Source organism: Oryzias latipes, chromosome 3 (assembly GCF_002234675.1).
Source record: "Oryzias latipes chromosome 3, ASM223467v1".
In the NCBI taxonomy this organism is placed as follows: Eukaryota; Metazoa; Chordata; class Actinopteri; order Beloniformes; family Adrianichthyidae; genus Oryzias; species Oryzias latipes.
The window spans coordinates 31,905,453-31,918,720 of NC_019861.2; the positions used below are offsets into that span (position 1 = coordinate 31,905,453).

At 38.5% G+C, this 13,268-nt stretch overlaps 1 protein-coding gene across 3 annotated transcripts in view; it reads left to right on the plus strand.

The window, feature by feature from the left end:
- The window catches only part of ntrk3 (neurotrophic receptor tyrosine kinase 3), a 229,911-nt gene extending 222,123 nt beyond the window's left edge, over window positions 1-7,788 (plus strand). For all 3 annotated transcript variants that reach the window (XM_023953663.1, XM_023953662.1, XM_023953664.1), the window contains exon 17: window positions 3,496-7,788. In XM_023953663.1, coding sequence (XP_023809431.1) covers window positions 3,496-3,681 — 186 coding nt within the window. In that variant the 3' untranslated portion in view covers window positions 3,682-7,788. The remainder of the gene's footprint in view (window positions 1-3,495) is intronic.
- The last annotated feature ends 5,480 nt before the right edge of the window (window positions 7,789-13,268 follow it).

Below are 13,268 nucleotides of genomic sequence, written 5' to 3' on the forward strand. Positions count from 1 at the left end.
CAGACATTATTTTAATCAGATCACACACACTGTAGAACCAAAATGTACTAAATTAGTCATTTCAAATATAATAAGTGACCTAATAAAACAACAAAAAGAGAACAAAAATCGATACAAAGTATGTGGACATTTAGTGTGCAATGTGCCCCCACCCCTTCCAGCAGCTTCACACTTGACCCCTCAACACCGGCGATGTCGACGATGACACCCTCAGAAAAGCGGGATTTCATATCGGCTTTGCCAAGTTATGCAATGCATTACTTAAGTAAAGTGTTGCATAACAACGCAGTTGTTTTTTTTTTTTTTTTTGCGACAGAATCTGCTGATTTACACTGATTGCTAAAACACTTCACTACTGTAAAGTGTTGCATATCAGTGCAAAGCTGCTTCTCTTCACTTCAGAATCTGTTGGAATTATGTTAATTGCATAAATGATTGAAAAGTTACAAGTCCTACAGCTCTGGTTGTCCAGTGTTGTCAAGATATGTGTTGCTATAGATAACTAACACGTAAGACAGATTTTCTGGCAGATTTACAATGATTCTACTGTGAGGCGGATGTAACAAAACTTCTTTAGAATATTTTATGGGACAGATTTTACTATTCATTCTATAATGCAGACACTTCTCTGGTTCTACAGCTGCAAAGCAGGCCCATACCATGACACTACCACCGTCGTGTTCTAACAGTGATACTCTTTTTAGGAAAAAGTTTGTTATGGGACATCTTTCAAAAACTTACTTTTTTTTGTTGGCCTAGTCAACAAGACCTTGCGCTAAATGTCAATGGCTATTTTTACATTGTCTCATAAAAAGCTAAAAACTAAGCTTTTCACTGATTTACCACACAAATTTTGGAGGTTTTAACCCTAAAACATGCAAAAAAGAATTTTCATTTATACAGCTAGCTAACCATTAGGCTATGCAATGTTGGGATTATTTATTATAAAATACTGGGGAAGCAAATTTGACATTTTTGTGTGGGTCTGAAAATATTGGCTGATCATAGTTCAATATTTTTTACGTCTGTAGCAGAACATCTGAAAGTTTTATCCGTGCTCTTTTTAAGTAAATATATGTATGTATATAGCTATATATATGTAGTGTGTTCATTAACTCCATAAACCGTTTTGCAGTCAAATTCATACACTGAATCGTAATTATGTTGTGTTACAATGCAACAACATCAACTATTTGTTGTGTACAAACTACTTAGGGTGTCAGTAAATGTGGTTCTTTTATTTTGTTAGATGCATATTCTATTACTGCTTAACTTTTTTGTTTATGATTGATTTAGTCCTAGAAGATGCTTTCCTGAAAAGGTCCTCCACAATTTACAGTGTTGGACAAAATTGTTGGTACCCCTCAGTTAAAGAAAGAAAGTCCACAATGCTCACTGAAATGACTTGAAACGTTCAAAAGTAACAATACATTAAAATTTATTTAAAATTAAATAATCAAAATCAGCCACTACTTTTGAGTTCTTGATTAACAAAAGTATTTTAAAAAACAAACTAATGAAATAGGGCTGGACAAAAATGATGGTACCCATAACTTAATTTTTTTTGTGGACTTTCTTTCTTCAACTGAGGGGTACCAACAATTTTGTCCACCACTGTATGTCTTGTGGAGGACCTGTTAAATGAAAATATGTTCAATAATTACAAAATTCAGAAAAATGTGGAGCTAAACAATTACGTTTTCCTTACCGGGTTTGCTTTTTAAATTACTTTTTTTATTGTGTTTATTTTCCTCTTTTCATTATTATTGGTTATTACATTCAGACATCTGGTCTTTTTCCCAAGAAATCATTGGTACACAGGAGTGCAACATCTTAAATACAAGTAAATTATCCACGTTTTTGTATCAAGTTTAACGTTCCTCAAAGAGAATATCCTCATCTTGGAGATTCTTGAGAAATATCATCCAATGTCATGTTAAGGGTTAAATGGGATCCACTCATGTTCCAAAAATCCTTATTTTTCCGCTGAATTTCATAAAAATAAATGACAAATCTACATTGATGGTAATATTCCTAAATATTGAAGACAAAAACTCAATGGTTGTCAGAAAATGATTAAAAGGAAGGTTACAATTGTTATTGAAAACAACAGAACCACTTCAGGCACAAACGTGAGATTAAAGACTTGTGATTGAAAGAGTTAAATATGCATGTTTCTAAGCACTGATAAACATTTGCATTCGTTACTCATAAAAATCAGCCTTTCAAAACTAATTAAAAAAAACAATTGTTTTGACATGTTTCTACTGTGCTGATATTTTTACAGCATGGAATTTGATGGCTAAATAAAATGTCATGAAGAGAGAGTTTGAGTTCCAGCAATGGTAATGTTCCTGCATGATGCTATTGCAATGGAATGTGAAAAATGCTAAACATTTTTAAAGAAGGAAAACACATTTTTACTGCATAAAAAAGAAGCAGATGCTCTTCTGTTTAGTTAAGCTACCGTGGTCTGAAATTGACAGTTTCTAAAGTCACTCTGTCACGACAACAGTGAGTCATCCACCCAATTGATGCACAAACCCAACAAAGAAAAAAAACAGACAGGCTTTTAACTGCATCTTACACAACAACTTCAACTGATGTATAATTTTATTTTTCTGCTTATTATTTTTCAGTGTCTCACAACTTTAGGACTCAACTTTAACAGTTTTTTTTTTTTTCCATCATCGCAATTTTCAAGGCCATGTCACACGGCTACTACGTATTTGCATGGATGAAAATTGGTCAACTGTGAATATGAATCAGGAATGAACCATGTTAAAACCACAGAAGAAGTATGAATAATCCACCCAAAGAACACAAATAAACGTAGAACATGAAACATGCGTCATTACTGAGCTGTTTACGAAATGAAAGTTATACATCGGTGGAAAACGCATGACGTGGTCCTGGACAGCCACAAATCTGCCTATGCATCTCTTAAAAGTTGCGTAAGACTTAAAAAATAATTGCATATAAACTTTGTTAACCCTTGTGCTGTCCTAGGCACTTTACCATTGGGAGTTGGGTCATCTAGACCCACTAGACAGTGCGCTGAACCTTTTTTCTTCAATGATTTGTGAACCTCACTGGTGTCCATGGATTACATGAAATCTTTCCACCTTTATCCACCTTTGTCATGGTAGGAATAACACGTCAATGTAAGGGTGGGGTGATCTAAGATAGCACAAGGGTTAAATAAACTTAAACTGCGTGAATTTCAAATGACCCAAAATTTTGAACAGCTCATTCACGTAAAGACCCGCCTGCTTAAATCCTTGACTGAAACAATTTAGAAATCCGTATATCATGCATGTATCACGTAATCCCAAAATGTCACACTTGAAAAATGCACAAGATGTATATAGTGGGTGTGTGACACGGCCTTTAAAGGAAGATCTGCTCTGTGTGACCACTTTTTCCTTTGAACATCAATCAACAATCAGTCAATGAGAATTGACGTCTCTCTTTGTTGCTCCGTTTCCTCTGCAGGTTATTGAGTGCATAACCCAGGGCCGGGTGCTGGAGAGGCCTCGGATCTGTCCTAAGGAGGTGTACGACATCATGCTGGGCTGCTGGCAGAGGGAACCTCAGCAGCGGCTGAACATTAAGGACATTCAGAAGGTCCTGTTTGCCATGGGAAAAGCCACGCCAGTTTACCTGGACATCCTGGGCTAACAGCATCCCCTGATGACTGGCTTCCTCGCCAGACGGAATGGTCAACAGACATACATGACAGGACAGCCCACATGAATCCAGGAATAACCAAACCAACCTGCTCCACTGTCGAAAAACACCTGTTTTGTTTGGGAAGGACTTAAGTGCCTGCAACACTTTTGGATATAGTGGATAAAACGTATTAAAAAAAAAAACACACACACTTTTACATTTTGTTTACTTGCATATATGATGTACAGGTTTGAAAAAAGATTTTTTTTGGGGGGAAAAACTGCAAAAATACACAAACGGAGAAAGAAGCGAGTTTGGGGGATGGCAGTCAAAAGATGGCCACAGCTTGACGATATAAAGAGAATACAGCAGAGTTTAAATCTATCAAGGCTTTGGTTTATTGAATATATATATATATATATAGAAATATTACATATATTTTCTATTTATTTCTTTTTGTCAAAATGTTGAAGGGTCTGCCATTTGTGTTGCCAAGGGCTTGGCCCTGTCCACCACCAACAGACTGGCAAGGACTGGAGATGGAAGCCTTACTCTCTGATTGACTGCCACCGCGCTTCAAATGGCAACTGTGGTCGGAAAACAGCAGCGCCCCGTGGAGGGCCAACCCAATCAGACAACCGACAAATCTATTTTAATTTAATAATAATGTACATATTGTAAAATTCTATGTGTCAGAATTATGTTAACTTATTTTTTTCGGATGTCACTTTGGTTCTTTTCCCGACTGTGATCTGGGTGGCGACAGTACTGAGCTTTGGTCTGTGTTTTCATCCTAATCCAGTGGCGATTTCTCATGGGGATCACCCATGTCGGCACTGGTTGAGTGTTCTAATGTGGTGAAAGCAAATGACATTGAATGCTGACACTGAATCACAGACTTTGTGGGATGACTCAGAGCCATGCTTTCAACATGACACTATCTGAAAAGGTGACGAAACCTCTTTTTAACTTTCCAGTTCATTTGCTTTTTATAGCAAGAATGAGTTGACGAGTAATATCCCACAGCACACCCCTCAATCACAAACAGGCGCTTTGTTATTTTCATGCTTTTTTTGGTGTGAAACTGTTAAAACATTTTTGTAAGTGAGAGCATACTCAATCATTTGTTAGTCCCAGGTGTGTTGCCTTTATATGTTAAAGGAGTAGTGTGATGCTTGGGGAATTATGACTATTTGCTTTCTTGCTGTAAGTTGTGAACTTTTCTCTTTGTAAGATGCTACAGGCCAGGACACCACACTTGCTGCTTAGCATGAAGACTGGAAACAGGAGAAGCACCTGCCCTCAATCAGCAAAACTAGTTAGACCTCATTAAGGAGCACATTGCCATTAAAACAATTAATAAACTGCTAATTAAAATTGTGAATTTGGCTTTAAACAATGTGATTTTTTTTTTTTTGCAGAAGTGTAATTTAAGATAAATTGGCTCCAGTTTGACTGAATTTCTGCAGAATTTCTCTACAGAAGTCTCAAGATTTTAAGATAAGAATGTTTGTTTTTTACTACATTTCCAGCTGTATCCTAAAAAGTGAGTTACTTGCTGCATATATGATGGGAAATAAACAGATGGATTAATTGTTTATGCATCAATTGGGTTGCAATAGACTCACTTCAAACCGAAAGACTGCCACAATTCACTGATTCTGACATTTTTATGGCAAAAATCCCCAATCACAGTTACTTAAAAGTTGATGACCTTTTTCACATGCTAACTGTGATGTTAAATAGTTAGAACTGCTGAAAGATTATATTAAAGATGAAAAATCTGTAATTCATAAACCATTTTGCATTATATTTATAAGTAAAAAGCAATTGTTGCTATAAAAGAATCAATGTTTAAGAATCATAACTTTTGAACAGAAGCAGAAACTTCTGCCAGCTTTTTTCACATTTACATCTTTTTGAACTGCATTCTTCTATGTATAACTGTTTTCATACCAAAGAAAACATTTTCTTTACTTTCTATTTTTATTTCCTTTTTATTAGTGAATTTATGGTCTTATAAAATAACATCTTGAACTGGGAGGTTTTAATGCGGTTTTGCTGAGGTAAGTACATTTTATTTGTTGTTGGTTGGTATGTTTGAGTCATTTTTTTGGTTATGGCAAAAAAGGGGGTTAATAGCACATTATTCAAAGTCATAACACAATTTTATGGAGAAAAACACTGGAAAAAGCCATTTTAATTTCTGTTTAGCTTGAAAAGCAAAATCTTTCATTATGCTCTGATATTCTGAAGACGTTTAAAGAGCTATTGACACAAAAAAGTTTCAAACTCTTCGATATGGAGTAGAAAGTTCCAAAAACATGGGTTAAGAATCTTTTTTTGTTTTTGCAAAAACTGAGCAATTCACATTGAATCTGGGTTCACAGATTCAATGTGATTTTCTCTGTGTATTGTTATGTAATGTCAATACCTTGTGATTCCTTTATTATTTATTTCATCATAGCTTCAAGACCCAGGGGCACACTACCATAAATAAATATGGTTGTAGAGTTTGTGAGACACTAATGCGAAAAAAGTATCAAAACATATATTTTTTCATAATTTTATGCTGTCCCACTGGTAGAGCTGTTAAACAGGAAGATCTTAAAATGAAGACGTCTCATTAAATCTGCAAAGTTGGCAAAACCCAGGCTTTGTCCAAATTCCCTCCCTACTCGGCAACTGCTAAACTTTGAACTTTAGTGCCCTGTATTTTAAAGGTAATTCGGACAGCATGATCACGTTCATTTTTTTGCTACTGTTTTGTTTTGTTATTGTTTAAATGAAATATATGACCGGTCACTGGTTTCCCAAATTAAAAACCTAATAGCAAAGACGATTTACAAATCTTGTTCTGATGATATAAAAATTAGATGGTTTAAAAAAAATCAATTACAGTCCTTTTTATTGCATGAAAAAATGTTCAAACCCAATGAATTGTGGACTATATTTGCCAATCTAGTGAGCATCAATGCACACTGGTTTTTCGCAGAGACTTCTGGGAGATTTCTAGAGCACTGCATTTTGGAATTGGGGATTCGACAACTAAAAAATGGTAAAAACTATCAAGTGCACTAAGTAGTGAAGGAATTAGGAAACAACCCCAATTTCTTGTCTTTGGCCTGAGCTAGTCTCTATCCTTAGTAGAAAGAACAATTGGCATAAGCTCCTAACAGCGAGAAAGCAAAGAAGTTAATTGCCATAAAATGTGGAACTATAGATATGGAAATAGCTGGTTGATATCAAGATACTGTTTTTGCTTTTTGAAAAGAAAAGCTTCAAGAATATGTTTCTTTTCTTTTCTGCTTTTTTTTCCTCCATGAGCTGTTCATGAGAGATGAAAATGTTGCTCTTGTCTATCACTTTGATAAAAAAAAATTCTTGTTCTTAAAAGACATAAATACTTGTTGATTTGTGGCAGCATATTATCTTTTCATAAGATAACAGGAAAAGATTTGTACCAAATGAAAGTGAAAAAAAAAGAACTGAACCCAAAAACCTAAAGTATATATAAAATTATACAGACTTGAGAGAAGTAGCTTTTAATGAAGCACTTACTTGGCAAAAATGAGCTCCAATTTCATATCCTAAAAGTTTCATACTAAATGACGAACCTCAGGCAACTGTTTTATCTCATGTTGTATTTCAGTATAGCGTGTTACAGGATGGAATTCTGAGCATCTTCCTTCTTATCTTTACATGAATTTTCACTGTATCACAGTGTTGTCTCTGTTCCCTTTGGGACTATGTAAAGCATTAAAGAGCATTCAGTTATTTCAAGTCTTTTATATCAAGAGAAAGTTCAAATCCATTGAGTAACCTCAAGCTTTGAGTTCTTGTGTAAAGATAAATGCTTAAAGGCGTTGTGACACAGACAGTGAACATTTGCAGGGTATTGTAATCCTTACATAGTGAGTTGAATATTGTTTCAATTTTTTGTTTCCTTTTCTTGGATGAATTTAACTAAACCTTTTGAAGCAAAGTTGGCATATGTACACATGTTACAGAATATAAAAAATGTGGTACAACAGCTGCGGTACATAAAATACTGCTATTCCATCATAGATCTTTGTATTAATGTGACTCTCTTAAGAAAATGTCTTCAAACAATCAGATGATCTCCTTTTCCATTTTGTCCTGTCTGATAAAAATGTGTGAATTTGACAAAACCCTTGTGTTCCTCTAACTTTCATAGAGCTGAAAAGGACGTATTGAGTGTTTTCATGATTCCCCGTATGTTCCTGAAGTGACAGAAAACAGGAATCCTCTCAGTAGTTTCATATCACAGTTTAGACCTAACCTTTATTCCTTGTCACAACATGAAGTTAAAGATGTTCCACTTATTTGAGGAATGTTGGCAACCAAAACAATGATCACTTTTAAACCCCTAACACCGTGTTTTTAAAAGCTGAAATGTTTTAGACTTGAACAAGAAATCAAGGTCCCATAACTGGCGTAACTCAGATCCATGGAAGGTTGCCTTTTCCATAAACCATAGTCACATGCATTTGTACATTTGACCCATATGGGTGCTGCAGGTTTTAGGGTTGTAGAGAGGAGCGGCTACATCTTAGGGGGAGCACAGGGGTATCTAGCAGCTCCCTTGATGTTCGTATACGGACACATTAAGGGACATGATGAAAATGGAACGTACAATTGTCATGCGTGTGGTCAGTGTATTGTGGAGTTTTTGTAAAGATAATTTAAATGACACGCACTTTTAATGTACAGATAATGCTGTGGTACAGTGCTCTAATGCCAGACTCTAGCTGTTTGTTAGGTGCACTAGCTGCTTACTGACTGCTTGCAAATACTGCTACTTACATGCACGGGGTGTGCATGTAAGGATGCCCATAGGATGTCAACCAAAATTCTACTTCGATTGTATAAGTACCTACCCTCTACGGGCTCACCAAGCGGTCAATGGCTACCTTCACATTGCAGGCTGAAACGACCCAAATCCGATTTTCTTTGCCCCTATGCGACCTGTATCTGATCTCTTCATGACACTCTGAACGACACAGATCCGATCTTTTCAAATGTGACCCAGGCCACTTGGGTATGTGGTCCTGAATCCGATACGTATCCGATCTTTTGAAATGCGACCACCGTCTGACCGGCCAGGCCACGTGTATCCGACCCGTACGTCATCGATACGCTACAAAAGTCATAATTCCTTGTTAAAGTAAGTGGGAACAAGAACATGAACATCAACCATGGCGATGCTGCTGAGACCAGTCAGTGGAAGGGAAGCGAGGTCACCGATTGGATTAATATTTGGGGTGACAGTTCCGTTCAGGCCAAACTCCAGGGCTCTTATCGCAACAGGGCGGCTTTTAAAAATTTTCCAGCGAAATGGCTGAGCGTGGTGTTGAACCTTTCCAGGGATGACTTTGTTTTCTTTCCAACCGTGGTCAGAAGCGCGGGGGAGACCTTCTCCAAGGCCGAAGGCGGATCCTCCTTCGGGGTTCATTTCCCCGTTCAGACCCTCAGATTCTCCAGAGCGGGTTTATAAAGAGTCAATAGCAGTGTGCTGGGGGGAGCCTTCATTTATTATCGTTCTCCTTGCTCCGTAACACACAGCATGAATGTGCGCCCCCAACACACCTCCGCTGCCCCCTCTCACTCCCTACTGCGCTGCATGTGCTCTCTCCTCTCTCTTACACACATGCGGCCCCAGCACATTCACATCCCCGTTCCACAACAGTGGGTACAGACGATCCCGGCTCCAATGCCATCTTAAAATGAGAAGATTGTAATTGTGTTGGCTCCTTTGTGAAATTAAATGTAATAACGCAAAAAGAGCTCCGCTGTTGACAACACTGTTGTTGACATCCATTGCTAACGTTAGCTACTTCCGCAAACAACGAGTGACGTCGTTTACCGTTGAGTACTCTTCTGCGCATGCGGGTCACTTCTGTGTCACTTCACGTTCACACAGGAGATCACAAAAGTTCGCATTTAATTGGAAATGTGAACGGCCTTGCAAAAAAGAATCTATTTTTTTTCAAAAAAATCGGAATTGAGCATTAAGCCCTGCAGTGTGAACGTAGACAATGATTGTGATATTTAGCATTGTTTGCCATTGCTAGCTATCCCATTGTTGCCCTTCAGACGGCCCATAACTATCTGCAAGGGCAATTCTGACTAAGACTATAGCTTCCATTGTAATGGGTCCTTGTCATATTCAAGCATATTAAGTCATGAAAAGAAACTTTTGGATCCTTCCAAATTACTTGCTCTAAAGGAGCATGTCATACCAAATGACCCCTAAATAATGTTTTAAATTGCATATAGTATTGGAACATGCAAATAGCAGACAAACCTAATTTTTAAGCTCTAACTTTACATTCACACTGGGCTTGGAATAGCACATCCAATCGACCCCAGTTGCACATTCACAAAACTTTTTTATGAAAAGTGTATATAAACATGCAGTTGTGCACATCTCGGGCTTCTGCTTTCAAACTCTTGCGTTGCTGTGCAACATTTTAAGTGCGTTTTCAGGCTCTATCTACATAACTTGGTCTATTGGGCATGTGTTCAAAGTTAAAACAGCTGAACTTTGAGCAATCAGGGACTTGGATTTGGTAGTGACAAATATAGCGTCAGTTCCAAAACACAGAAGTACCAATTGTTTGAAAACTGATCATGAAGGACAAATTAATAACTGTGATTTGTGCCCAGCCAGAATTCTTCTTTCCTAAACTGGTAGAGCTGTGAAAGAAAAACCGTGGAGCAAGATTTGCCAGATTGTACTGCTTTTACATTTCGCCCCAAAGCCCTTTTAACAGTGAGTACATACACTAGTATTGGGTGGCAACAGTCCAGTGTGAACACCATATGCTTAAAGCATGTTCAAAAATATCCATGTAGCGCATTCTTGATGCGCATCACTTGATTGTTGTTTAGGTTGTATAACTGATGTTGTTCTCAGATGCACCACATGTTCACTTGAACATTTTGCACTTGATTCTTTGCAGCCTTTTGACTTTTCCTTTTAGTGTGTGTGTTTTTTTCCAAGTTAATAACAACATTTCTATTAGTTAAAACATTCCAAAATAACATTTAACTCTCCAAAATATGATTTGGACAAAGTTCAGACAAAGCATTTTATTCAAGGGCTTGGCCTCACCCACATCTGTTACCAGGAACCTGCGGAGTGAATGTGACCTTAGCCTTTTAAAACTCAAAGGAAAAGACCTGCTACTGGGAATACACCTTATAAAGATTCTTTTTTATTTACAATCAAAAACGTATTATCTGTCACAAACATGCATTAACCACACAAACAGAAAAAACAATTTGCAGCAATGATCCAGCAAATGTCCAGTGATGATGGCCGCTATCGCCGTGCTGTTCCAGCTGCCTTCTAACAAGAAAGAAAATGGAGACGCATTCAGCGCCGAGGGATTTGAGGTCAGTAAGCAGTGTGTTATATGATGTGGTTCTGTAATTGTTTATTGATTTACAATTACAAAGTGTTTTGTGTGCTCAGACTGTGCGTGTGTCGGTGTGAGCGCTCATAATAGTCTGGAGTGTTTCTAATATCCAGTTTCGGCCTCTCCAGGTTTTGCTGCTCACTGAAGTGCTGGTCAAAGTAAAAAGACCATCTTTTTCTATAAATTTGAAAAGGCTGACTTTTTCCAAGGACCAGACAAATGCTCGACTTAGGTTGCAACAAAGTTGTTTATGATCTGTAAACATGCTGATTTGACTGAGTACATTGGGCAGTATATTCATCACGTCCACGGACAAATCTGAAGCTACAGTATGTTCACACCGCATTCGGCAACACACGTCCAAGCATTCACTTCCAATCGAATTTCTATGTAAACCTGCATTAACACATTTCTGGTGTTGATAATTCTCATGTGCAATGACAGTTAAAGCAGATTGAACTTTGCCCCAAATCAGGGACTTGGATTTGGTAGTGATGTATGGGGGGCATCCCTTTTAATTCAAGGAAGTGCCAACCATCTGTAAATGTTTCATGGAGGAGAAATTATTAATTGCGGTTTGTGCCCGGCCAAAATCATGACTCCAAGTCTTTCATATATCTGAATAGAGCTGTGAAAGAAAAAGTCTGGAGCAAAATTCACCAGATTTGCACCACCATTTTGCACCAAGCCTCTTCCAACTGTAGGTGGCAGACATGCGCTAGTACACAGTAAAAAAAGACAAAGAAGAAGAAGTCCCTCTGTTCTTGTACTATGTGAACACCATATGTTTTATAACGTGGATCCAAAAACCATGGGGGGAAAAAAGAAGGTAGGATTGATCCAGAATAACATTTCAGACAACATCTCCAAGGGCAGCATGTTGAGCTTGAGTCCAAGCCAGAATTCTTTGGCCATCTTTTAATCTCTGGTTTCAATTAGTAATTATAATTGTTCGTACTGTGCACTCTAGTTTGGTGTTTCAGTGATGTTTTTGGTTATTTTTTTCCTTTGAGTTGTCCACTGTCTCTCACTCCAGGTTGGTGTTCATAATCTTCCACAGCTGTTTTTATGTCCGTTAATTTACCTCACCAAATACAAGTGTCTGGTTTTCAGTTCCTTCTGGTTAAATCCTACTGTCAGGAACTGGTGGTGTAGAATTCAGCGTGCAGGAGACCAGGCTTGGTTGTAAGGAAACATTGACATTTAAATATTTAAATAAACTTTGATGTGACAAAATGAAGAAAGCAAGAAAATGAAAAAATAGATGACCTGACAACACAGAATGGTAAACCAGACACTTAGAGTGTCCTCCCCGTGTGGACTTCTCTGCAGTCCACACGGGGAGGACATTGACAGTCTTACTGACTGCATCACGGACTATGTCAATTTTTGTGTGGAAAACACAGTGCAAACAAAATCAGTGCAGTGTTTTTCCAACAATAAGCCCTGGGTCACTCCTGAGCTGAAGACCCTCTTAAATGAGAAGAAGAGGGCTTTTCTCTCTGGGGACAAGGAGGAGCTACGCAGAGTACAGAGGGACCTGAAATATAAGATCAGGAAGTGCAAGGACTGCTGCAGGAAGAAGCTGGAGCAGCGCCTGGAACAGAACAACATCCGTGATGTGTGGAGGGGTCTGAAACACATCTCAGGACATGCTGAGGCTGGAAATGGTCGCCAGGTCACAGGTGACCAAGCCTGGGCAAATGAACTGAACCTGTTCTTTAACAGATTTGATTCTGCCCAGCCCCCAGTCTCCACCCACTCGGCCCCCTCTTCACACCTTTCCAGCTCAGGTGTCTCCTCCCAGCTGCAGCTGTTACCACCTCAGCACCAAACAGTCCACTCTCCCCTTCTTCCAACAGAAGCAAAGGGACCCCCCCAACGACTCACAGCACCAGACCAGCCACCGCCCACCCATCCTCCAACCCCCCTCTGCCTCACCCTGAATCAGGTTAGGATGGAGTTAAGGAGAACAAAGGCCAGGAAGGCAACAGGCCCTGACAGCATCACCTCCAGGCTCCTCAGGGAGTGTGCAGACCAGCTCTGTGTGGTGATGCTGTTCATATTTAATATGAGCCTCAGACTGGAGAAGGTACCAGTCCTCTGGAGGACTTCCTGCCTGGTTCCGGTTCCAAAGGTACCTCGTCCTAC